The 26,493-nt window shown below is 37.9% G+C and overlaps 4 protein-coding genes and 2 long non-coding RNA genes across 6 annotated transcripts; 1 reads left to right on the top strand and 5 right to left on the bottom strand.

Moving 5' to 3' along the window:
* Positions 1 to 6,418: 6,418 nt before the first annotated feature.
* On the bottom strand, positions 6,419 to 7,861 carry LOC145223614 (choline/ethanolamine transporter flvcr2a-like). Its single transcript, XM_080090013.1, has 2 exons — positions 7,136 to 7,861; positions 6,419 to 6,700 (listed from the first exon to the last, which is right to left on the bottom strand). Exons 1-2 carry the CDS (start codon positions 7,859 to 7,861, stop codon positions 6,419 to 6,421), a joined length of 1,008 nt encoding a protein of 335 aa, XP_079946139.1.
* Positions 7,862 to 9,846: 1,985 nt separating this feature from the next.
* On the bottom strand, positions 9,847 to 10,686 carry LOC145223613 (choline/ethanolamine transporter flvcr2a-like). The gene has a single exon (XM_080090012.1). It carries the CDS (start codon positions 10,684 to 10,686, stop codon positions 9,847 to 9,849), a length of 840 nt encoding a protein of 279 aa, XP_079946138.1.
* A 1,619-nt stretch (positions 10,687 to 12,305) lies between these two features.
* On the top strand, positions 12,306 to 14,156 carry LOC145223612 (protein FAM200B-like). The gene has a single exon (XM_080090011.1). The coding sequence runs from the start codon at positions 12,306 to 12,308 to the stop codon at positions 14,154 to 14,156; it is 1,851 nt and encodes a 616-aa protein (XP_079946137.1).
* A 2,941-nt stretch (positions 14,157 to 17,097) lies between these two features.
* On the bottom strand, positions 17,098 to 17,497 carry LOC145222732 (uncharacterized). The gene is made up of 2 exons (XR_013859373.1): positions 17,382 to 17,497; positions 17,098 to 17,179 (listed from the first exon to the last, which is right to left on the bottom strand). It is a non-coding gene; the product is annotated as an uncharacterized LOC145222732 (long non-coding RNA).
* A 538-nt stretch (positions 17,498 to 18,035) lies between these two features.
* Positions 18,036 to 18,928, bottom strand: LOC145224588 (uncharacterized). Its single transcript, XR_013859695.1, has 2 exons — positions 18,654 to 18,928; positions 18,036 to 18,457 (listed from the first exon to the last, which is right to left on the bottom strand). It is a non-coding gene; the product is annotated as an uncharacterized LOC145224588 (long non-coding RNA).
* Positions 18,929 to 23,453: 4,525 nt separating this feature from the next.
* LOC145223610 (choline/ethanolamine transporter flvcr2a-like) lies at positions 23,454 to 24,338 on the bottom strand. The gene has a single exon (XM_080090010.1). The coding sequence runs from the start codon at positions 24,336 to 24,338 to the stop codon at positions 23,454 to 23,456; it is 885 nt and encodes a 294-aa protein (XP_079946136.1).
* Positions 24,339 to 26,493: the final 2,155 nt, after the last annotated feature.

Genomic DNA, 26,493 nt, shown 5'->3' with positions numbered 1-26,493 from the left:
ATTCCTGGCAATACTACTATACCTTTTTCCACGTAAAAACGTTACTAACACAAATCTGAAAGACAGGAAGAAGAGATGCAACGGAAAAGAGCATGATTGACAATAAAAAGCAGCAGAGAAGCGACAGATTGTATCAGTTTTAGAAAGATAAAATTATACTGTATGGTTGTGTACATATTTTACGTACCTCAAACATACCTTAAGACAAAGCTAGCGAAGAAAAGAAAAATGAATAAATATCATTTATTGTAATCAAGTATAAGGTTTGGTAATAATATAGCTTTTTGTTTATGTCAGATTGTTCGTAATTTAAAATAGTGTATTTGGTGCTTGAGATCTGATAAAAAACCAAAACATTTAGTGTGATAACAAAAACGAAAGGAAAGAAATGTTTCATTTATTAACTTTAAATCTATGTTTTGGTATCAGATCTGTATTAAGTTACTTATCGTATTTTGTTATAAAGGTTAGATGGCAATATTATGATGCTATCAAGCAGGAACATCAACAGTAATTTTGATGAGGAGACGAGACTTTACAAACGTCGTTGGTTCTTTCTTGTTCTGCTTCCACTAATACAGCTGCTTTCCGGCAGCTCGGGTGCTTTGTTTGGCCAAATCAACAACTTTTTTGTGGCATATTTTCATGTAACATATGCACAGGTAGATTGGATGACCATCATGTTTTATGCAGCTCCGATTCTTTCAGCAATTCCACTTTCTTTGCTATCATTTGGACATCTAGTCGGCTTCAAGTTTATCGCTGTATTTGCAGCAGCCGCTAATGCATTTGGTTTCATATTGTTTGCGGTTTCTATGATAGACCATTATTTGTTTGCCGTCAGCATATTCGGCCAGTTGGTGAATGGAATTGCCAACCATGTGGTTACCATCGCACTACCTACATTTGCCGCTACTTGGTTTCCAGAGAACCAAATGGGCACGGCTATTGGAGTTAATCTTGCTGGATACTATATTGGTGAAATAATTGGTCTGATAGTACCATCCCATACCATGACCCTAAAGTTTGGTAACAATACGCATTGCCATGGAGATATTGAGCTGAACAACAACAAGCACGCATTGATCGTATTCTACAGCGTTTGTGCGGTGGTATCTGTTATTTCTGCAATTCTTTTGGGAATCCTAGCTACAGATCTTCCTCCAAAACCACCGACTCTTGCACAGCTGCTAAAGCGGAATTCTATGAAAGTCAGACCCCGGTGGCGAGAGTTTCGAAACCAGTTGAAAGTTATTTTTTCCAATAAAACTTTTGTTTCGGCAATTCTGATTTTTAGTATCAACGGAATGTTACCCATGGTTGAATTTACTATGATGTCTCAGATTATTCGACATTTTAAACATAAAAAATCCCATCATTCCAAATGCTGATATTATGGGCGTCTATGTTATGTGTTTCTTTACAGGTGGTTGCGTCTTGGGAACATTGTTAGGTGCGAAATTGGTAAATTTGTACAAAAAATACGACAGACTAATGATATTTAGTATGTTTTTATCTTTTCTATCGAGCATCGCAATATTGTTGGGTGTATACTTTGCTCAATATCATGTATTGTATGCTGGCAACGCGTTGCTTGGAATATTTACTCAAATTGCACTGGTGATTATGTTTGACATCTCAATGCAGACAACTTTTCCTGTGGACGAAACATTTGTGGCCATTTGGTTAAGTGGATTAGCTTGTCCGACTGCAATATTTTACGGCGAAATTGGTCGAGTTCTTTTCAACACTCTGGGTGGATTGGCTGTTGTCACTTTTCAAAGCATTGTATTTTTGTTTGGACTTGTTCTGGCGTGTTTTGTATCGCCACGAAACAGTCGTATTGAGGCTTCATTAAAAGGCGAATTATGCACTAAAGGCGACGAAATCCATTCTTTGTTGTGTGACCGTAGTCGTGAGCCGAAATAAATTTATTAATTTATTATTAATAATTTATTAATTTATTTCTATTTTGTTTTAGTTTTTTTTACGTCAGGAAAGTTTGTTTTCCTTTTTTAGATGTAATTAAATGAACGCTTTTGATTTGCCATGTAACACAGAGCTTCTGCTCTTTATCCAACATATGCTGAGAGCTTTACAACTGTCGAAGAATTGTCTGGTTTGAAACTGTCACATTGTTGTATAAAATTGGCGGAAGCGCGGTTGTGGGAGATCCAATAGAAAGATTGTGGACATTTGTAAGCGTCAACCTAAAACAGGGGTGCACAACCTTTTGGGCTAATGACAGTCGCATCAGCAGGCGCATGTTTTACCAACTTCCGCCAGTGTCTCCAGGTTGATTGTTTTTAAATTACAAATTGAAACATAACATATCATCAATGCCTTTATCCATAGATATAGCTGATTTGTCGATCACTCTTTACCGTTTATAAGACATCACCATCCATATGGCTACGTTTGTGTTGCTTGCCAAGTTTGCATTGTTTGTACACAGTGAGCTAAAGGTCTGACAAGTATTTCTAGTTGGATTGTAGTGCACATTTTCAGGCTAAAACACGTTTAAACCTAGCTGAATAAAAAGCGAATTAACAATAGAGAAGAATTATTGTGGACGACCGCAAGTAGGCCTATATCATGTATTAGTTGACATGTTCACGACCGCTTAAATCTTGATCCAAGGTCGCAAACAGGCGTACTGCCTGACGCATTGGGTCGTGAATAAAGTTTACAAACAAACATTTCTTAACTATACGCCAATTTTTCGTTTTAGCAAGCATTTTATATGTTTGACAAAATATTGGTGATTCGTTGATGGGCTTGCCAGTTCCTTAAGTGTGTGGTCGGCAACCGCTGGTCCGCCGTCCGATGCCGGTCGGCGAGAATTTCGTTGCCGGGTAGTATAGTTTACAGGTTAAATGTTTTGAAACATTTTCCCTGTGCTTCCCGGGGATGATAACATAATTTAAGCATGTATATTGTTAAATATAGTTTTTTAGAGGCCGGTCCGCGATAAAAATTTCAGTTTCAAAAACGGTCCGCAGTGCAAAAAAAGGTTGCCGACCCCTGCTTTAAATAACGCCCAACACGGTGGTTTTACACTTGTTTAGAATGTGGTACAAAAACCAACTAGATTTTCAAACCCAGTAAAGTTTTCTAGCATTAGTACTGACCTTATTACTGCTGCAAACGAAATCAACGTCTAAATAACTTTTTAGCAATTAAGCAAACTAAACAGCTGGTTTGTTAAACGAACATAAAACACACATTTCATAACGCAGCTATCAAAAAACAACCAAAACTTTCCGTTGCAACAAATTCAAACAGTAACAGTTAATTCGCGAAACACCTCATTCATGTTACATTTTATGGACAAAAAGTTACTACTCACACAAAATTATCTTTTGACTTTGGCTAATTAGTTACAAACCAAACAACTTGATACCAATATACTAGATATAGCCTGCCCTTGATACCAGTTAAATTTTACTTATCCGGTTATTCTTTATAGTTTATAGTACTTTGAAGGTTCGTGAACAAAAAGTACACATTCAAACATTATTACTTTAACTTTCGAAAAACAGCAACAATCAGTTGCGACTCATTTGCATTTTAAGTTCAATATTGGTCTCTTCCTCTGCATCCCTTTCCTGACAAGCAGACTGTTTTAGTAATGCTATTACGCTTTTAATACGACAATAGCAATTCCAAGGATAACAAGCTGCGAGTTTGGGCAAACTCCACCTTAATTGCATAAGGTGTGCTTTTTATTTTGCTTAGTTTTATACAGATTGAAAGTTTGGACAGAAAGCAACCGAGTAAAATGAATATCTGTACAAGTGAAGACACCTATCTGTATGGAAGACGCTGGTTGTTTCTTGCGGCACTGACGCTGTTGCAAATGTTGTTAGGCGTGGCTTTTGCAGCGTTCGGGCAGATCAACAACTTTTTTGTCGCTTACTTTAACATCACATTTATTCAAGTGGACTGGATGACTGTCGCTTTTTTCGTCTCACCGGTTTTTGTCACGCTGCCGTTGGCATTGCTGTTTTATAGAAAACTTCTTGCCTTTAAGTTGCTTGCAGTAGTTTGTGCAATATCTTGTGCAATGGGATATGCATGTGTTGCAGTTTCTATGGTGAACAAGTCGCTTTTTGCTATTAGCGTCGTTGGCCAAACTCTCAACGGTTTTGCAGGGCAACTTATCACTACAATACCCCCAGTGTTTGCTGCTTTGTGGTTTCCAGAAAACGAAGTGGGAACAGCAATGGGCCTGAATACAATGGGACTGCATGTTGGTAACGTCGTAGGCCTGCTTGTGCCATCTCATTTGCTACAACTTGGAACGGGAAACTTTTCAATGAAAGGAAAAGAATATCTATCGATAACAAAGCACAAGTACATGTTAATATGGTTTTATGGTGTTTGCGCAGCAATCGCCGCAATTGTGGGTATCATGCTGGTAATTTTCGCAACCGATCTTCCCCCCAAACCTCCGACAGTTGCACAAGCACTGAAAAGTTATAGCATTCCAACAAACACTAGCTGTAAAAAGTTTTGGTCGCAGACAAAAAAGATTTTTACAAACCGAACATTTATTGTGGTTCTTCTGGTTTTCGCAATCGTGTTTCTGTGCCCAACAGTCGAGTTTACCATGATGTCACAAATCGTCAAACAAATTGCGATTTCAGAAAAACTTTCGCTACAGTATGACGTCGTCGGCGCTTACGTCATGTGTAGTTACTCGGTCGGAAACGTGTTCGGGTGCTTGATCGGAGGCAAATTGGTTGACCAATGTAAAGATATGACCGACTGGCCAGTGTTAGCACATTTGCGGTGGTACTGTCATCTGGAATTCTTACACTGGGAGTTTACTTTGCACAACTTCCTCTGCTGTTTGTTGGAAACTTTTCGATGGGCTTGATCGGACAAACTACCCTGATCTCATTGTATGACCTCTCCACTCAACACACCTACCCCGTCGATGAGACGATTGTAAGTGTTTGGCTGATTGGGGTAACTTTACCCACTGGAATTGTGTTTGCTGGTATAGGCCGAGCTCTTTTCAAGTCTTGTGGCGCCTTGGCTGTTGTCGCATTTCAAAGCGCAATGACGCTTGTCGCCCTGATGCTCACCAGGCTGTTTTCACCAGTGTACGGACGCATTGACATTGCCAAAACAGCAAGTGACCATATTGAAACAACACCCATTCTGATCGACCAGGAACGACCTGATTGCAAGTAAATAACCAAATCAGTGAAGTGTTTGAATTGGATAGAGCGGCAATTGAAATGGAAATGTTGGCGATAAAAGCTGACGTATTCCTCAGGGCTCGGTCGGGCGAAAATGATTTCTGGCAGGTTGTAGACGTAAAATACACCAATGTTAAAAAATGTGCGGAGTATATTCATTACTGTTTTGGTTCCACTTATTTATATGAATCTGCGTTTTTATTCATGTAATCAAAACAAAACACCGTGCTATGCTCACTGACAACCACTTACGCGATTGCCTTAAGCTGTCTTTGACGGGATACACCCCTGACTATGAAACGTTAGTGAACGAAATGATGACGCAAACATTCCACTGACTTTTTTGACGACAAATATGTATATATGAGACGTTTTGTTGACAATAAAACTCATAACTACATATATGGGGTAACTGTTTATCAAATTGCATGCAGAAAATGTGAGTTATTGCTTTGTGTCAGTGGCAGCCTAAAATACTACAGAACAGTCGATCGCGTACGATTAAGAAATTTTTTGTCGATCTCAACGACTAACAAGTTGGCCACCCCTGCTATAGTGTATAATGCATGATACAATTGCGGTGGTTCACATTAATTTTTACTCTGTTTTTAGATATTTGTCTTTTAAACACCTAGGTCCAAATGAGTTTAGCCTAGAAATATGCGTTACAGGCCAACTAGAAATATTTCTCAGATATTTGGCTTATTGTGCACAAACATTGCAAACTTGGTAGGCAACACAAACATGGTCACATAGTTGGTGATGTCACATAAACGGTAAAGAGTGATCGACAATTCAGATATGTTTATGGAAAAAGGCATTGGTGATATGTTTGGTTTCAATCTGCAATTTCAAAACAATCAACCTGGAGACACTGGCGGTAGTTGGCAAAACATGCGCCTCATGATGCGGCTGTGATTATCAAAAGGGTTGTACACCCCTGTTCTAGATTGACTCCTGCAAATGTCGACAATCTTTCTATTGGATCTCCCACAACCGCGTTTCCGCCAATTTAGAGACAAGGATGTGACTGTTCCAAAAGCAGACAATTCTTCGACAGTCGTAAAGCTCCCAGCATATGTTAGCTAAAGAGCAGAAGCACTTACATGGCAAATGATAAGCGATCATTCAATTACACCCAAAAAAGCAACCAAAAAAACTTTGCTGGTGTATAAAGATGAAACAAAATACGAATAGAAGTAACAAACTTATTTCGGCTCATGACTTCGGTCACACAACAAAGAAGTAATTTCTGTGCCTCCAGTGCATAGTTTGACATTAGATGAAGCCTCAATACGGCTGTTTCGTGGCGATACAAAACACGCCAGGACAAGTCCAAACAAAAATACAATGCTTTGAAAAGTGACAACAGCCAAACCACCCAGAGTGTTGAAAAGAACTCGACCGATTTCGCCGTAAAATATTGCAGTCGGACAAGCTAATCCACTTAACCAAATGGCCACAAATGTTTCGTCCACAGGAAAAGTTGTCTGCATTGAGATGTCAAACATAATTACTAGTGCAATTTGAGTAAATATTCCAAGCAATGCGTTGCCAGCATACAATACATGGTATTGAGCAAAGTATACACCCAACAATATTGCGATGCTCGATAGAAAAGATAAAAACATACTAAATATCATTAGTCTGTCGTATTTTTTGTACAAATTTACCAATTTCGCACCTAACAATGTTCCCAAAACGCAACCACCTGCAAAGAAACACATAACATAGACGCCCATGATGTCAGCATTTGGAATGATGGGATTTTTTATTTTAAAATGCCGAATAATCTGCGACATCATAGTGAATTCAACCGTGGGTAACATTCCGGTGATACTAAAAATCAGAATCGCCGAAACAAAGCTTTTATTGGAAAAAATAACTTTCAACTGGTTCCAATACTCTCGCCACTCGGGTCTGACTTTCACAGAATTCCGCTTGAGTAGCTGAGACAGGGTCGGCGGTTTTGGAGGAAGATCTGTGGCTAATATTCCCAAAAGAATTGCAGAAATAACAGATACCACCGCACAAACGCTGTAGAATACGATTAATGCGTGTCTGTTGTTGTTTAGCTCAATATCTCCACGGGAATGCGTGGTGTTACCAAACTTTAGGGTCATGGTATGGGATGGTACTATCAGACCAATTGTTTCACCAATATAGTATCCAGCAAGATTAACTCCAATAGCCGTGCCCATTTGGTTCTCTGGAAACCAAGTAGCGGCAAATGTAGGTAGTGCGATGTTACCGACGTGGTTAGCAATTCCATTCACCAACTGTCCGAATATACTTATAGCAAACAAATGTCGGTCTATCATAGAAACCGCAAACAATGCAAAACCAAATGCATTCGTGGCTGCTGCAAAAACAGCGATAAACTTGAAGCCGACCAGACGTCCAAATGACAGCAAAGAAAGTGGAATTATTGAAAGAATCGGAGCTGCAAAATAGATGATAGTCATCCAATCCACCTGTTTGTATGTTACATGGAAATAGGCCACAAAAAAGTTATTGATTTGGCCAAACATGGCCATCGAGCTACCGGAATGCAGCAGAGTCAGTGAAAGCAGAACAAGGAAGAACCAACGACGTTTGTAAAGTCTCGTCTCATCATCAAAATTACTGTTGATGTTCCTGCTTGATAACATCATAACAATGCTAGATAACTTTTAGAACAAAATACGATTATTAATACTGATCTGATACAAAACAAACGTTAATTAGTTAAACATGGCCTTTCATTCGTTTTTGTTATCATACTAAATGTTTTGGTATTCGTACAGATCTCAATCACTAGATACACTATTTCAGATCTGACATAAACAAAAAAACGTATAAAACGTACAAAACCAAACAGCATTATTATAACTTTCAAAAACTGTAACACCCTGTCGTGACTTATTTGCCTTTTGTTGTCAAGCCTGGTCTTTTCCGTTGCATCTCCTCTTCCTGTCATACGGATTTTTTAGTAATATCGTTACGTGGGAAAAAGGTAATAGTATTGTTAGGACTGATTAAAAGTCAGATTATACCAGTCAGAGCACATGTAAGCTTGCTAGTTGTAGTTTACAACAAGCACATTGCTGTAAGCGGATCTTGGCCCTAAAGTACACTCCTCAAACCTTTCCGGGACGTTTTTTTTTTTTAAATCGCAATTAGTTGATGCCGAAAATAAAATTCATTAGCGCAGAATTACGACACCAACGTAGAATATACTATTAGGGCCAAGATCCGCTTATAACTCTGTTCTTGTTGTAAACTATAACTAGCAAGCTTACATACACATATGCTACCAATCGTACATGCTTTTGAAACTACGACACAAAATTAAAACATAAACGTAGCTGAAAGTAAAGTCTGATTTAAGCTCGTTTTGTTCAAATTTAAGGTTCATACCGAACTGACTTATAATAGTATGGATGATATACTAAATAAAATGACGTAAACAAAGTGCTGAAATATTTGTCTTAGCAATAACAACTAAATAAGGGATCGAAGGGCCTTGACACAAAGACTGCAACAAACATGTTCCTGGGCATTTAACCGGAAAAGTATACGGCCAGTAACCACCTCCTTTAAGACCGGCGCCAGGCCGCGGCCCGGTCCTTGTCGACGACACAACTGTCAGATAACGATAAAAATCAATGAATGTATAATTCAGTGGTTCCAACCTTTTTGTAGTCACGGATCCCTTTTATAAATTTTATAGATCCGCGGACCCCCAACACAATTTAGTCTTGTTATGTTTTTTTGTTTCCTGCATTATACGTTATTATACTTTCGATTTTACGGGCAGACCTTTAGTCAACCTTTACAGTCCTTCAATCTCAATAAAGTTCTGTACTGTACCAGCCTATGCAACGAAGAGATAAATTTTCAGGTGTACAATACTTGAAACAAAGCACAATACGTTCTATTGTTAATGTGTGTTGTTATGTCACAATGGACGTAACAATTACAAGTTTTCCTGATCCAAGGGTTTGATAAACAGTTTGCACTCAGATGCAGGATTGTAAAAACGGTTTGGGAACTTAAAAATATTGTACTGTTGTTAATGCTACTACAATTGTTTGCCTCCACGGACCCCCTGAAACCATCTCACGGACCCCTTGGCGGTCCGCGAACTCCAGGTTGGGAACCACTGGTATAATTTAAATGCTGGAGAAATCACTAGAGAAAATATTTCAATGACAAAATATAGAAACATATTTATTTTTGGTCGTTCGATTCTTCACCTAATAAAGCAACACTTTCCGCAATCCTAATGTCAAACTCACAACTCGATGAAGCCGCAATGCGAAGGTTTTGAGGGGATGCAAAGCACGCAAGAATTACACCCAACAAAAATACAATGCTTTGAAATATTACAACACTTAAACCACCAACAGAGTTGAAAAGAACTCGACCAATTTCGCCGTAAAAAATTCCCGTAGGGAGAGCAAGGCCCGCTAACCAAATGCTTACAAAAGTCTCGTCGATGGGAAAAGTTGTTTGCGTTGAAATATCGAACAACACGACAACTGCAATCTGGGTAAAAAATCCAAGCACTGCGTTCCCACCATACAATATTCGATATTGTGCAAAATATACACCTAAAACTATTGCGGTGCTTGATATAAAAGATAAGATCATGCTAGATATAATTAGCATTACGGCTATACTTAAGATAAGCATTGAGAACATAAATGCTTTGTTGGAAAAAAATAGTTTTTATTTGGTGCCAACACTCTCTCCATTCGGGGATGGATTTGGCAGAATTTCTCTTTCGCCGCTGGGCCAGAGTCAGTGGCTTTGGTGGAAGATCCGTGGAAAAGATTCCCAAAGCAATTGCGGAGATGACAGATATCACAGCACAACTAGTATAGAAAATTATCAATACAAACTTGTTTTTGTTTATTACACTATGTCCACCCGGCTGTGTGGTGTTACCAAACTTAAGGGTCATAATATGGGAAGGAACAATCAGACCAATGATGTATCCAATAAAGTATCCAGCAAGATTAACACCAATAGCCGTGCCCACTTGATGCTCTGGAAACCAAGTAGCGGCAAATATGGGTTGCGTAACTGTGATAACCTGGTTCGCGATGCCATTCACAAACTGTCCCAATATACTGACAGCAAATAGATGTTGGTCAATCATGGATAATGCAAACAAGGTAAACCCAATTGCGTTTGCGGCTGCTGCGAAAACTGAGATTAGTCTGAAGCCGACCAAGCGCTTGAACGTCAGAAAGACAAATGGAAGAGTGGAAAACAATGGTCCGGCATAATATGCAATAGTTAACCAGTCCACTTGAGTGTAGGTAACGTCAAAGTATAACACAAAAAAGTTGTTGATTTGACCAAACAGGGCGAACGACGTGCCGGTAAGTAGTTGGATTTGCGCGAGAATAACTAGGAAAAACCAGCGACGTTTGTAAAGTCCCGTGCCATCATCATTTTCACTGGTGATGCTGCTACTGATTTGCATCACAGAAACAGCACCAGATACAATTTAGTAAATTAAAACTGTGTTACCACCTGGAAATAAGAAAATTGCATAAACTTTTGAACATGCCCAATATAAGTTGTTATAATCATGTCAAAACTATACCAACATGTTGTGATTGGGAGTGACTGAAATTGCGAGAAAAACTATTGACACGAAAGGAAGTTACAACACAATAAATATACAGCTTTTGAATTTATATGCCCTAAGACTACAAACTAACAGTAAGTAATAACGGTCTAATCCAGGGTTTCCCAAAGTGGGGTCCGCGGACCCCTGGGGGTCCGCAAAGACTGCACAGGGGGTCCCTGACGATATGACAAAATGGCGAAAACAGGCTTGACATTGTATGGTACCGTACTTCCATTGTCGCAGATGAATGTTTCCGTGATTCGTAACTAAAATGAATTATTTAATGAATGTTAGGCCGTGTCAATCTTAAATATTTGAAATGAATTAGTACGTCTTGGTAGTTGCTCTACCTAAAAATTGCATTCGGCGTCTATGATGCAACAATTAAAAGTACGGTGTATAGCAGTCGGGAAGGTTTGCCATATAGCTACAAGGCTAAACTGTTTTTCGGTTATCTACCTGTAGGTCTATGTAGTCCGAGCATTAAAATAGATAACCCCATAGGTGGTAAGGTTATGAAGTTCTGAAGTTTCAATTTTTGTTCGAATTGGCCTTAGGCCTAGCTTAATAATTCAAAATAATACATAAAAACATAGAAATAACTCAATGCGAAGGGACGATGTTTAGGTCAAAGTCTATATAAAACACAAGTTGTCCAACCTATTGTTACGCAATAGAACCTTGGAGCCAGATTGTGTCCAAAATGATACTGTGGGTGGAGAAAAATAACACATAAATTGTCTGATTTTTACAAACTGGAGAGCATAGACGCGAATTTGATTCGCCAAATTGAATGAAAATTTCGGGTTCTAACATTTCAACGCAATATTGAAAGCTAAATTGCTGTTTTTCATGTAAATTTGGCCGCTTAATTTTCATGTAAACTTTAAATATTTGCGTTCAGCGTGCATTATCACGCTCAAATGTTAGAACCCAAAAGTTTTATTCAATTTTACCTATCAAACTCGCGTTAAATCCCACCAGTTTGTAAAAATCAGACAATTTATGTGTTTTTCCCTATACCTGCTGTATTAATTTGGACACAAAATGGCGTTCGTCCATGCGGCTGTATCGCGTAACAATGGGTTGGACTACTTGTGTTTTATATATACTTTGGTTTAGGTATAAGAGTAGCAGTAGCGAAGGGACGATAGAATAGTAACGAATCGAAGTTATCAGATAATTCATTTGTGTTAACTTTTAGTAGAATAGCAAAGGTAGCACTGCAGCTGACAACATTTTTTTCAAATATGTTTCTGCGCAGCTTTTTCTCCGGTAGTCTACAAAGTCAGTAGGCCTACAACAATTGAGGCTAAGCGATAGCCTGTTGCAAAAATTTGTGCTGGAATAAATTTGACAAACATGTACCGGTAGTCAGCTGCAGTGCCACCTCTGCGATTTTTCTAATATCCTGACTGACATGGATATTTTTTTCTGTTTTTAAATTTTAGTGTTATAGTTCAAATCTTATGGATAAATTTTTGAAGCGAAAGGATAAGTCGAATGATTCAGAATGTGAAGCCCAGCAATCTCAGGATGTTTCATCCCGGAAGACGAAGAGACAAAAGGTTCAAACATATGATGAGGAGTATCTTAAGCTCGGGTTTATTGAATGTCCTTCAGATGTTACTAACCCTCAGTGTTTAATATGCTACAAAACATTGTCGAATGAATGTATGAAACCAGCCAAGTTAAAGCGGCATTTGATGGCTCAACATCCTGAGCTAGCTGGAAAGCCACAGGCTTTTTTTGACAGAAAGAAGAAAGAATATTTAAAGCAAAAAAAAACTTTTAGACAATCTTTGGTGTCGAACGAAAAATTAATGAAAGCATCTTATTTAGTGGCGCTAAGGGTGGCTCGAGCCAAGAAAGCTCACACAATTGCGGAAAATTTAATTCTTCCAGCAGCAATTGACATGTGTGAAGTAGTTTTGGACGGCAAATGTGCAGCCAAGCTTAAAGAAATTCCATTGTCGAACAACACGATTTCAAGAAGAATCGATGAACTTTCGAATGACATAAAAACACAGCTGCTTGAGAGACTGAATCAAACTAATTTTGCAATCCAATTGGATGAAAGTACGGACATTGCCAACCAAGCACATCTCTTGGTTTATGTTCGATATTCATGGGGAGATGAAATGATAGAAGATTTCATGTTTTGTCATCAAATGCAATGCAGAACAACCGGTTTAGACGTTTTCAACGTACTTTGTGATTTCTTTTCACAATCAGAACTGTCGTGGGAACGATGTGTGGCTATATGTACCGATGGTGCAGCTTCAATGACCGGCAAGCACTCCGGGGCTGTAGCTCGTATCAGGGAAAAAGTACCGAACATTATACAAACGCACTGCATGATTCATCGCGAAGCGCTTGTTGCGAAACATTTAGGAAAATCTTTGTCTGATGTCTTATCTTTATGTGTCAAAGTTATCAACTCTATCAAAGCTCGCCCACTGCAGTCCCGAATGTTTTCGAAACTTTGCGATGAACTAGGCTCAGAACATTCAAGCCTTTTGCTCCATACGGAAGTTAGATGGCTGTCGCGAGGAAAAATTGTAGAACGCCTGTTTGAACTCCGAGAGGAGGTTTTAATTTTTTTGCGAGCGCACAATGCGGACTTAGCTTCACTAGTAGCCGATGAAATTTGGCTTGGAAAACTTGCATATCTGGCAGATATTTTTAACCTTCTCAATCAACTGAACTTGTCACTTCAGGGAAGAGATGCGAACATTTTACACAGTCAAAACAAAATAACAGCATTCACAAAGAAACTCAATATATGGAAAATGAGAATAAATGAAAATGTTGTGGATATGTTTCCTGTTCTGTGTGACTACATTGCCAACAAACCTTTAATAAATACAGATTTGATTTTCCCTGACATTCAACAACATTTGGAATTGCTTTCTGTACATTTTACGAAGTACTTTTTAAAAGAGACATATGAGAATTTTGACTGGATTTTAAACCCCTTTGTTGTTGCAAAAACTGATCTGTCAGGACGCAAAGAAGAAGAATTGGCTGAATTGTCATCTGACCGAACTTTAATGATTAGTTTCAATCAAAAACCTCTTGCATCTTTCTGGTTAAGTGTTGCGAACGAATATCCACTGCTCTCACAAAAGGCTACCCAAATGTTATTACCTTTTGCCACTACCTACATGTGTGAGACAGCATTTTCAGCTCTTACAAATATGAAGACAAAATACCGGTCCAGACTTATCATAGACTCTGAATTACGAGTTTGCTTGTCACAAATTACTCCAAGAATTGACAAGTTATGCAGTAAGAAGCAATCACATCCATCCCATTGATGTTGTCATTTCGATTAATAAACATGATTCAGTGTTACTTATTTTATTTGTATTAACATTTATCGCTGGTTAGGCGGAAAATTGATGCGACATAAGATTGGGGTCCGCGAAAAAACATTTTGACATATAGGGGTCCATTGTCCAAAAAGTTTGGAAACCCCTGGTCTAATCTATACAGTCGTACTCGAATGGCAGCTTGATTAAGAAAAAACTTCTAAAAAGCAGCTATAGGGTACAATGAAATCATCACCAATTCCAGACGTTACCGCAACTGCTAATGCCAATATTGTCAGCACTTTGCAGTTTGCACTCAACATCTAGCAGCTTAATTTCGGACAGTTTTGTTTTGATTAAACTCAACTAGTAACGCCTATCAGCTCATGGTTCAGATATTCAGTGTGTATACTATTATTTTTATAGCAAAACCTGCCATGAACAGAATTACAGAATAGGTGTGCAAGTTAAAACACAACTATAGTGTTTCAGAAATAAACACAAAACACTACTACCAAACTAAGTTTTTAGCATTGCCTGTTATACCAGTGGTGTAAGGGAAACTTCCCCACTTTGCACAGATGCACAGAGTTTACCGGTATAACTATGTTGACGTTAACAGGATGTATATGTTCTACACATCCGCAAACAATGCTGTGTCAGATGATTGAGCAATTCGGCTTAAATGTTATATTCGTAACTTTCCAAACAAACAGGGTATACTCCAAGCGGCTACAAAGCATCAATATGCGACAACGCGATTGAAACGATTGTCATCATAGAATGCTGCCATTTCATACTGTCTGTCAAACACAATGCCAATAAAGGTTATCACAAAGGCAGGCGTGTTTAACCGTTTTCCTTTTGCAGATTGCAGAACAGATTCTCGTTTCACTAAAGGCCACCAGTGTGTTAACATAACTTTAAATAACGTCCAACACGGTGGTTTCACACTTGTTTATATTCCGGATCAAAAATCAACTACATTTTCAAACCTATTAAAGTTTTCTAGCCTTAGAACTTTGGTGCCTATGGTTTACAGTTCGACTAGGTCAGGATAGTCAATTTGTTTCGCCAAGCACAGAATAGGAAAGAAAGAAAAAGGGGCGAACAAACGCAAGAAACAACACGATAAAAAAACATCCTATAAGAAAAGGGTAGTGTGTGATTTCGACATTCTGAATCATCTCCCTGCAGCAAGTAGATAGCATGACTCTGTATCTGTAACTTTTTCTGTAGACCGAAGTAAAACAGAGGCTGTGTTCAAAACTATTTTGTAGCCAGGGGTGGGCAATTTAATAAAGTTTACTTTTCTAGAACAGTAAAAACGAATCCAGAAGAGCGAATCTGTTTCTATATTGACCTTTCTGCAACGTGAACTAATCAACATTAAATATTTTTTACAAACTTATACAAAAGTGGCGTTTTGGTAGTAGGAACTACTACTGGTAATGATTTTTACCTCAACAGTGCAACAAAAATGCTGTCTGTCCATACAGCAATCGTTTTTTCGGCATTCCACGTTTTTTTGGGGAAAATCTACTAACATCATACCTCACGGGAGACCATAACTTTCCATAGGTGGCGCTAAGAGCATTTTTCACATTTATAACGTTATATCTACGAAAATTCTGACGGTTAGGGCTATTAGGGTCGGGATAAGGTATTGGCATTTATAATTCAATAAAACTAGCAAAAGAACTTAGACACTAATGCAAAATTTTCAAAAACGTATTTCCCAACCCAACCCCTCTTTAGCCGCTAAATAAATAATTCAGTCTTTTACGCCATTGGTCGGCAACCGCCGGTCCGCGAGGAGTTCGTTACCTGGCCGTATAATTTTTCAGGTTAAATGCTATAAAACATTTTGCCCATGTATACCGGGCATGATGAACTAATTTAAGCGTTTTTATAGCTACATATTTGTAGTTTTTTGAAGACCGGTCCGCGATAAAATTTTAGTTTCAAAACCGGTCCGCAGAGCAAAAAAGGTTGCCGACCCCTGCTTTACGCAACCTATCGAAAGTGGGTCTCCTGTGAGGTATGGTGTAAATAGCTCTACCGTTTTCTCGGTGTCCTTGCTGGTTACGTAACCTTTCCACAATGGAACTGTGATCATGAAGTGAGTATGCAAATAACATTTAACTTGACTTAGTTGCAAATCTTTCTAAAAGTTGCCACAAGTAAGTGAAGGCAACCTTTACCAATTGCCGAGCAGAAAGTTTTCTTGACGTAACATTCAATCATTACACTGAAAGTATCTCAAAAAAACTTGATAAACATTGACATATGATTTTCTTTGTCAAAAATCAGTTGATTTTCGGTTGGCAAAAGTTTATGACATCGGAGCTTACGTAAGATCGTTGGTTTAAGTCCCACCATGGCCTAATGTGTTGCTGAGAGCAGGCAAATTAAGTTTTCACGAAATTGACAGAACCATTGCTGCAGTATATGAAAAACACATTCATGTATCGCTAGTCGTTTGTCTTGGAAAACTTAGGAAATGGATTGAACAGTTCGCTTAGTTTATACCAGATGACCGCGCAAACAACGCAATTGTCTACGCAAAACATTGCCATTCTTGAACAAGTAAACCTGTATCACTTTAAACCTCAAAGTTGAATCGAGTGAAGTCATTTCTACGTCACATTTAAGTTTGTGACAGCTACCATGGTAGCTCTGCAGAGTTGTAACTCGGACCGGGTTCGGGCTTGGGGCCTGACCTTACGTTGTGTGTCCGAAACATTTAATTAGCTAAGTTGCAATAGTTCCTAGACTTAAACCTAATGCCCAACAACCCTAAAACATTCTTGTTTAAGCCATTTGTGCTATGTTATATTTTCTGTACTTTATGTAGGCTAATACGGCTATTCAATCAAACCTATCAAGAACATTGAATTGAAAAACCAAACATTTTAGTCACCTTATCATCATCATCATGTTTTACTTTTTGTCTTCGAGTTGTTCCCGAAGAAATTCGAATTGATCGGGATCCATATTTGCGATTACGTCTTTCAATGGCGAAATAGCTGTATAGGACAGAATAGTTTAAAATTTTTTGTTACAAAAACCGTTTCGATGAGTAGCCTAATCTACGAGCCTAGACTTGTGTTTGTCCACACGCACAACAAAGAGAAATTCAACAACTTTTGAAGGCACGAGTAATTATATTCTTTTTTTGATACAGGTTTAAATGAAGTTGGGGTTCGTAATTTTATGTTTCACACTTACAGTTTCTTGGACGTACATCGCCTCTACGCCTCCTCCTTGCGAGAGTTGTATTGATGTACATTAGCATAACAAAGCAACCAATGCTAACAATACTACTTTGTTCATCTTGATATTATGTAAACAACTACGTAGAAACACAATACTTGAGTTTTTTGCAGATCGTGAAAATAAAACACTTTTGAGAGCAAACCACAGATTAGACTCGAGTCTTCAACCGAAATATCTTTAAAAAGACAACGTGTTTTTGTCGCATTCCACCCACAAAACTATTAATCGATAGAAACATCTACACAAAAGTTATAATGTTTGGACAAAAATGCCTTTTTATGTTCGATTTAGTACAGATGGATTTCTTTGCAAAACAAGTTTGATTGATGCATTTTGACTGACAAAAGACAAACGATTTGTGAGGGAGAGTTTTCTTGGGGTAACACTCAATCATTATGTTAAAAGTAGCGCAATGACTCTTAGATAAAATCAGAATTAAGCTTAGATAAATTTAGATAAAGTGTATCCAGAATTAAAGAAAAAAGTTCATGACGTTATTAACATATCGCAACCGTGCAGATTGGATCTTTGCGTGGACGACAAAACCAAACTTTGTTTCCTCTGTGATATATTACCTACCTGTGTTTCCCAAACAAAACGCAAGTGTACAACCGTTTCTGTTTATTCAACCGACCAAAAATATCACTCCACAATATCATAGAAATTCACAATTGTAATAGTTCTTAGGTCTTCTTCAAGGTGTCGTCTGACAACAAGAAAAAAGGGCAATTTACGTACACTTAACACTAATAACTTTTTTTAAGTAAGCTTGACAGAACTATTGTTTTCTTTTTGTATACAAAAGCGTAAACGCTACTAGTACCTTGAGACGAACCATTTATTATGTGTTTGACAAGTTGTGTTTAGCTAAATATTGCAGCAAAAAATATTAAGTACATTCAATTTAACAAAAAAATGAGTCATCTTATCATCATCATGATTTTTTTATTTTTTGTCGAGTTGTTCCCGAAGAAATTCGAATTGATCGGCGTCCATATTTGCGATTACGTCTTCCAATGGCGAAATAGCTGTGTAGGACAGAATTGTTTAAACGTTTTTGTAACAAAAATCGTTTTGAAGAGAAATCTACCAGCCTAGACTTGTGTTTGCCCACCAACACAACAAAGAGAAATTTAACAATTTTTGAAGACAGAGTTATTACATTCTTTTGTTGATAAAGGTTTAAATTAAGTCAGGGTGCGTATTTTTTTGTTTCACACTTACAGTTTCTTGGGCGTACATCGCCTCTACGCCTCCTCCCTGCAAGAGTTGTATTTATGCACATCAGCATAACACAAGCAACCAATGCTAACAATACTACTTTGTTCATCTTGATATTATGCAAACAACTAATTTGAAACACAACACTTTAGTTGTTATTTTTGCAGATCGCGAAGATAAAACTCTTTTGCAAATTAACCACAGTTTTGACTCGAGTCTTCTACCAAATTATCATTAAAAAGACACAAAAACAACTAACCGACAGAAACAAAAGTACAACTGTGATAATGTTCTTTAAAAACGTCTTTTTATGTTTAATTCAGTACAGATGGGTTTCTTTTCAAAACAAGTTTGATTTATGCATTTTGACTCACGAAAGACAGGTTTATCCTGTGTTCATGCTGGCTAAGTTACAAATCTTCTAGAAGTTGTCACAGAAGAGCGAAAACAACTTCCTTCTGACATTTCCTGAACATTTAGTTTTCTTGGCGTAATAATCAATCATTATGTTAAAAGTAGAGTAAAGACTCTTAAGATTTCTTCTGTCGAACGATTTTGCATTAAGAGAAAATGATTAAAACTTAGTAAAGATTTACTAAATTGATGCATGAATATGCATCTGCGTTGTACTTTGAATGGTATAAGTTTACACAAATAAGGCTTCAAAAAGCTTCAGTCTACACGAAAAAAAGCTGCAACACACTGAAAATCCATCCGTGTCGTCGATTGTTTGTTGCGGCGAACTCAGGAAATAGCTTGAACATATCGTTCGCTTAGTACGTACCATATGGCCACACAAGCAGATGGCCAGGCAAACCACTGCCATGCTTTAACAGGTAAACCAGTTTCACTTTTTGCTCAAAAATTGCCAATGTGGGCTAGATCTTAAACTGGTCAATTTTTTCGAAAAGCATGTTTTGATTGCACAAATAATTACAAGATCAGGAGGATATTGTTGTTGGCACTGTTAGTTCATGTCATGCTAATGCACATTGATACATGTGACGCAAGGCCCTCCATCAGGGGCAAACACTTACGAATAGTGAAACGCAGTTTTTTTGGTTATTGCAAACCAGGAACCGCTGATCAGCCTCGTTAACAACGAAGTCTATTTGAAAAACATGTACATTTTAAAAAGGTTTGATTGGCAGGCAAACAACTTTTATAAAAAATGAAATGCACAGTTTGATTTTCCTGTCATATCGGTAATTTAGAGGTGGCTACACACTTGTTGCGGATATTCAGACTGAAGCCTGTTTGTGACCTTCACAAGTGAAGGTGTTTTTACACTATTCGTAAGTACACCCGATAATGGACTATAAAAATCCGATAGACCTACGCTACAAGAACCTAAATCCAAACAGTTCCGAAACTTCCTATTTTAACAAACCCCAATCTTTGTCCTATCTATCCGAACAACCCATAATAGTACCTGCTCCTGGCAGTCTTAGGGGTTTTGTCAACTAGTTGTTTTCTGAGATGTACTCATTCCAAACATTGAAAAACAAAACAAAAATATATTTTTTGTGGACTAATGCTGATAAAATTTTGTTTTGGCGAAAAATCGACACGACCTTTGAACAAGAATTCCTTATGTGTGTTTGTGCAAACAGTACATGCACGCTCTCAAGGAATGAAAGGTAATATAAATTAGCATGACTGGCAAAACACTTTGAATTCCGTACATTCGCAGATTTATTTTTAGTCACGCGATTGACCAACTAACAAGGAAACACTTTCAGAACCCTCACTGTTAAAATCACAATTCGATGAAAACACAACGCGGTCGTTTTGGGGCGAAGCAAAACAGGCCAGTATCGCACCAAACAAATATATAATGCTTTGAAAAATTACAACACTTAATCCACCGGAAGAGTTAAACAAAACTCGACCAACTTCGCCGTATAATATCCCTGTAGGAAGAGCAAGACTAATTAACCAAGTGTTGACAAAAGTTTCGTCCACGGGAAAAGTTGTTTGCATCGAAATGTCCAAAATCACGATAATTGCAATTAGGCTAAAAAATCTAAAAAAATCCAAGCAAGTGCCCAATCAACGTTGGATTTAGCAGAACTTCGTTTCATCTGCTGAGCTACAGTCGGTGGTTTAGGGGGAAGATCTGTAGCGAAGATACACAAAACAATGGTGGAAATGACAGAAACCACAGCACAAACGCTGTAGAAAACGATTAATGCAAACTTGTCTGCATCAAGACCAAAATGACCAAGTGGCTGCGTGGTGTTGCCAAACTGTAATCTAGAGTTAAAAAAGCACTCAAAAGATTTCGTACTTTTCAAAGCGAAAACTAGAAACACGTACTCTTTTTTCATTATTGCAACAAATGTCAAAAAGTTTGTTTCGACATTTACTACATGCTGCATATTTACAGGAAAATTGGGTACCAAAAAGCATACAGCATGTTAAACAATAAAAATATTGACGCACATCGAAAATACCGACAAATGCCCACAAAATCAAGTTTAAACTATTTTTTTCAATTAATGCACCATGCATGAGAATCAGATTGAGAAAAAAAGTTCATGCAGTTATTAACCTATCGCAATGGTGCGGCTTTGACCTTTGCGTAGACGAAAAAGCCCAACTTTGCTTCCTTTCTGATATCATATGAGACACTTAATAACTGTGACCAGTGTTTTTTTAAGGTGTTTTGGGAAATTTCTCCAGCGGTTTCCCAAAATTTGCCAGTAGCCTAATAAATAATTCGTTTAAGCAAATATGGCTATTTTTTGGTATTTAAATGAAACACTTGCGGTCTTCAAAATCGAGAATCGTACGCAAAATCTGTAATCTTTGGAAATTACGCTTGGAGGTCAGCAAAATATTGGAGCCCTTATCAAAAAAAGTAACAACAATTTTTCGTTAAAGTAAAAAGTTTGCGCATGAAAAAAAATAAAGATTCTGCTGCAACGCGTTTAAACTCGGGCAGTCTGTGTCTAACAGCTTGTGTGGTACCGAAAGCGTTGCAATACAGTGATTAGACAAGGCCATTTTATGCTGCCGTGTAACTAATACATTTTTGGAGATATATATAGAGAGAGAGATGGATCGTGTAAGTAGAAAAACTACGTGCCGTCCAAACGCTAAAACAATTTGTTTTCAATCAACTTAACTTGCTTGTCGCATGTAAAGCACGATAGTACTATATAAATGATTTAACAAGCAAAACATGAAAGAGAGTAAAGAGGGGCGAAAAACGGATGGGGCACTAAAACACTTTGCGGATAACGAAAAAATGAACTATAAATCGTCATCAAGTTTGGCGCATTACGAACGATGTGTCGTAAAATCCGGCTTAAAAAGTTTTAGCTAATATAAACGTTTAAAGTTAGGTTTCGCTAATTCGGGTTGAATTTAAATGACCAAATAACTTTTGTAACTTAATGTAGCTTAGGCTGCTACTTGTACAAAAACATTTTCAGTCACGAGATTCATTACAAATTAAATTGTCCGTCGTTACGCTTAAGGCCCACAGTTCGTACATTAAAAATTTCGGTGGAATTTTAAAAAAAGTTCTGGCTGAAATTAAAACATCGCTAAAGTGGAATATTCGACAATCTGTCATAAGGCTGACTTCTGTTGGGAAAAGCAAGAATTTAAGTCAATAATCATATACTTCCGCAGTACAATAATAAAATAAAAATACTAGCATAAAGCTAGCAACGAAAAGTTCATTATCACTTAACCAGGCCCATTGTGCGAAGCAATTAACGCGGTGCACCCCATGGGGTAGAGTCTTGGTAGAATGAAAAATTTGACTGAAGCAGCTTTTGGATTTTTGTTCGTTTGAGTGTTTATTAGTTTAATTATATCTTTAAGAATATTTTGGCAAGTTGCCACTACTTTTGCTAAGTAGAGGTGAGCGTTTTCGGGCCATGTATGCAAGACGCATCAGACTTTTGCAATTAGATCGTTTACACTGGGCAGTTGTGATGTAATGTAAAAAAAATCCACCTTGTAGAATTTCACCTGTATCATCAAGCACTAAAGGTTATTTTATCTTTTTTTATTGCGTTAGTTTACAAAGCGCATTGGGAGGAGGACCTCTCAGGTGAACTTGATGCATGGATCCTGCAGGATCACTAATCTTAAACTGAAGCCGAGATAACAAAAGTAAAGCGATGACCGTATCTCATGATACTTCACAACGATTTCTATTAAATGAAAGTTGCTGTGATCAAAGAATCAGTAAAGGGGTTCACAAAACCAGTTTAGTGACAAACTTATTTGTTGTGATGGGTTTAGCCACCCATCAAAGAACACTTTCAGATGCCTCAAAGTTCATGCCGTAATTCGACGAGGCTAAAATGCGGCTGTTTTTAGGAGAAACAAAACATGAGAACACTACGCCAAATAAAAATACAATGCTTTGAAAAGTTACAACACTTAACCCACCAAGAGAGTTAAAAAGAACTCGGCCAATTTCGCCATATATTATCCCCGTTGGAATAAAAAGGCCCGTTAGCCATATGGTAACAAAAGTTTCGTCAACAGGAAAAGTTGTTTGCATCGTAACGTCTAACAACACGACAACTGCAATTTGGGTAAAAAGGCCTAGCAACGCGTTGCCTGCATATAATACACGATATTGAGCAAAGTACACTCCCAAAAATATTGCGACGCTTGATAGAAAGGAAAAAAACATGCTAGAAATTAAGAGTCTGTCGTATTTTTTGAACAAGTCTACCAATTTACCACCTACAAATGTTCCTAGCAAGCAACCACCCGAAAAGAAACACATAACATAGACGCCAATAATGTCGGCATTTTCAATGACGCTGCTAATTAATTTAAAATTACGAATAGGCTAATCTGAGACATCATAGTAAACTCAACTGTTGGTAACATTACAGCAATGCTTAAGATCAGCATTGCCAAAATAAATGTTTTGTTGGAAAAAATAATTTTTATTTGGTTCCAACACTCTCCCCATTTAGGAGTGGATTGGGCAGAATTTCGCTTCAGCAGTTGAGCCCGGGTTGGTGGTTTTGGGGGAAGATCTGTGGCGAAGATCCCAAGAACAATAGCGGCGATGACAGATACCACAGCACAAACACTGTAGAATACGATTAAAGCGTGCTTGTTTCTGTTCACCTCAATATCTACATGGGACTGGGTGGTGTTTCCTAATTTTAGGGTCATGATATGGGACGGGACGATCAGACCAACAAAGTAACCAACATAGTATCCAGCAATATTAACTCCAATAGCCGTGCCTACTTGATTCTCTGGAAACCAGAGAGCGGCAAATGTTGGTGGTGTAATGCTGATCACCTGGTTAGCAAAACCATTCACCAATTGTCCGCATATGCTTACGGCAAATAAACGTTGGTCAATCATTGAAACCGCGAACAACGTGAATCCAAACACATTGGCACAAGCTGCAAAAACGGATAGGAATTTAAAGCCTACCAAACGCCTGAAACTCAGCAAAGCAAGTGGAACAGTTGAGAATATTAGTCCAGCCTGGTAGGTGATGGTCATCCAGTCCACTTGCACGTAGGTTACGTGGAAGTAAGCGACAAAGAAGTTGTTGATTTGGCCAAATATGGCGAACGACGTACCAGAAATTAGCTGGATTTGTGCAAGAATAGCAAGAAAGAACCAACGGCGTTTGTAGAGTCCCGTTTCATCGCCAATGCCACTCTTGGTGCTGCTGCTTAAATGCATTATGAAGCGATATCAGATAACTTTCAGGGACACAATACGCTACCACTTATACCTGACAATAACACAAGTAGTTAAACGTTACAGAAAATAAGTTATGTATGCACACTGTCACTGTATACACGGTTCAGTTTTCTGCCAGTAACCTGTGGTAAGCCTCCGTTGAGTGTACAAAATATTGTCTTGAAGCCAAATCTATTTTTTGCAAAACTCATTAACGGTAAGAATACACAACAATACGAGTTGATAGTTTTAAGTTGAAAACAAAACATCAAAGCAAACAAAAACTCATATAAGATAAACTGCTTATTTGAAATACCATAAAGATCTGGTGCCACTTAATTGTATGTTTTAAGGCAGTGCTCTTCAACCTTTTTTGGTTTGGTGAACCCTTAAAGTTGTTGTGACAAACTCATACACCCTGTTTACTTAAAAGGTAAACTGAGGTAAAAAGCGATATGAAAAATCATTATGCAAATCATCATGTTTAGACATCAACATTTTTTTTTAAATCAGAGGTTCGTTTGTGCATCAGTTGAAAACTTCATTTTTTTCTAATACCTAAATGTCAAATATTAATGGTTCATTAAAAGTTTGTGATGCACCCTTGTATACCTTTTCGTACTGATGCACCCCATGCATATTTTGTGCACCGTGCACACCGGTTGAAGAGCACTGTTCTAAGGCACGACGCTTTTTACCGTTTGCAGACACGTTGCATTCTGCCGAAATCATAATAAATACGACAGTGTTATGAGTCCAATCCTTAAATGAGTAAAACAAAAATGATAGGCTGTGAACATCGCGTTTTGTCGGTCGAACAATGTAGCATTGAAGACAGCAAAAGTGTTCCCTCTCATTACGAAGAACAGTAGCAACGTAAAGGGTCAGCCACATAATTGCAAAAAACGCCATCCGTCAAAAATTCCACAGCTGTTGCGTGCCCACTAAAGCAGGGGTGCCAAACACGCCACCCTCCAAACGTTTTTCTGCGGCCCGAAAAGTAACTTTTAGAAGTTATGCGTTTTACTCAAGCTGAATACCCTGTCAGACCAGTAAGTTTACATGATACAATCATATTTCGAGTGATATATGAAACGTTTTTATTGGATGATCTAAATAGCCCATCATCTGTAATCAACAATTGCGATTTTTGCGTCATTGTAGGTCATTGTTTCACACCAAGCAATAAAGCTCAGTTGGTTCTTTCACTCTGCTACACTATGTATCTGTTTGTTATTTCTTGCAATTTTGCTTTTTAGTGTAGTTACTGTAGTTAATGACACTAATGAACATTAAACTTTATAATTTACACTGTAACAAATATTTTGATAGTGCGGTCTTCGATTTACTCAAAAGTATTTTTATGGCCCTTAAAGTTTGACACCCTTGCACTAAAGCACAAGTTCAAATGAGCACATCGCCCATCACCGTATGCACCTGCAGCGATAATGTTGGCTAAAATCCCATTTCTAGGTAAACATGAATTTCGAAAACACTATACCATAATAGTAAAATTTTCAGTACTGTAACCCCTAAACCTAATGCATTCTGTAAGGAAAAATGCAAGAATAGTTGTCTACATTTGGGCAAGGAACAAAATGTGGAATTTTGCAAGTGGTGTTCTAGTCGTAAGTACATATCCAATAATAATTCACAACGGTGTCTATTAAATTAAAGTTGCTATGATCAAACGATCACTTAAAAAGAATTTTACTAAAACAGTTCACTAACAAACTTATTTATTGTCATGGGTTTTGCACCCTATCAATGAAACACTTTCAGATCCCCCAAAGTTAAGATCGTTACTTGACGAGGCTAAAATGCGGCTGTTTTTAGGAGAAACAAAACATGACAACACAGCGCCAATTAAAAATACAACACTTTGAAAAGTTACAACACTTAACCCACCAAGAAAGTTAAAAAGAACTCGACCTATTTCTCCATATATTATCCCGGTTGGAATAGCAAGGCCAGTTAGCCAAATGGTAACAAAAGTTTCGTCAACGGGAAAGTTGATTGCAACGTAACGTCTAACAACACGACAACTGCAATATGGGTAAAAAGGCCTAGCAACGAGTTACCTGCATATAATACATGATATTGAGCAAAGCACACTCCCAAAACTATTGCGACGCTTGATAGAAAAGATAAAAAC

The sequence above is a fragment of the Phallusia mammillata genome, chromosome 4 (genome assembly GCF_965637545.1).
Source record: "Phallusia mammillata chromosome 4, kaPhaMamm4.hap1.1, whole genome shotgun sequence".
Lineage (NCBI taxonomy): Eukaryota > Metazoa > Chordata > Ascidiacea > Phlebobranchia > Ascidiidae > Phallusia > Phallusia mammillata.
Note: the sequence above shows the minus strand (reverse complement) of the source record. Positions and strands in the feature narration are given on the sequence as shown.

Bases quoted from the DNA above. Each gene is read 5' to 3' on its own strand.
- LOC145223614 (XM_080090013.1), bottom strand. From the start codon at position 7,861: ATGTTATCAAGCAGGAACATCAACAGTAATTTTGATGATGAGACGAGA. The intron at 6,701-7,135 runs GTCAGACCCGAG...ATCTCAATGCAG, and splicing joins TCAAGCGGAATTCTGTGAAA to ACAACTTTTCCTGTGGACGA.
- LOC145223613 (XM_080090012.1), bottom strand. From the start codon at position 10,686: ATGCAAATCAGTAGCAGCATCACCAGTGAAAATGATGATGGCACGGGA.
- LOC145223612 (XM_080090011.1), top strand. From the start codon at position 12,306: ATGGATAAATTTTTGAAGCGAAAGGATAAGTCGAATGATTCAGAATGT.
- LOC145223610 (XM_080090010.1), bottom strand. From the start codon at position 24,338: ATGCATTTAAGCAGCAGCACCAAGAGTGGCATTGGCGATGAAACGGGA.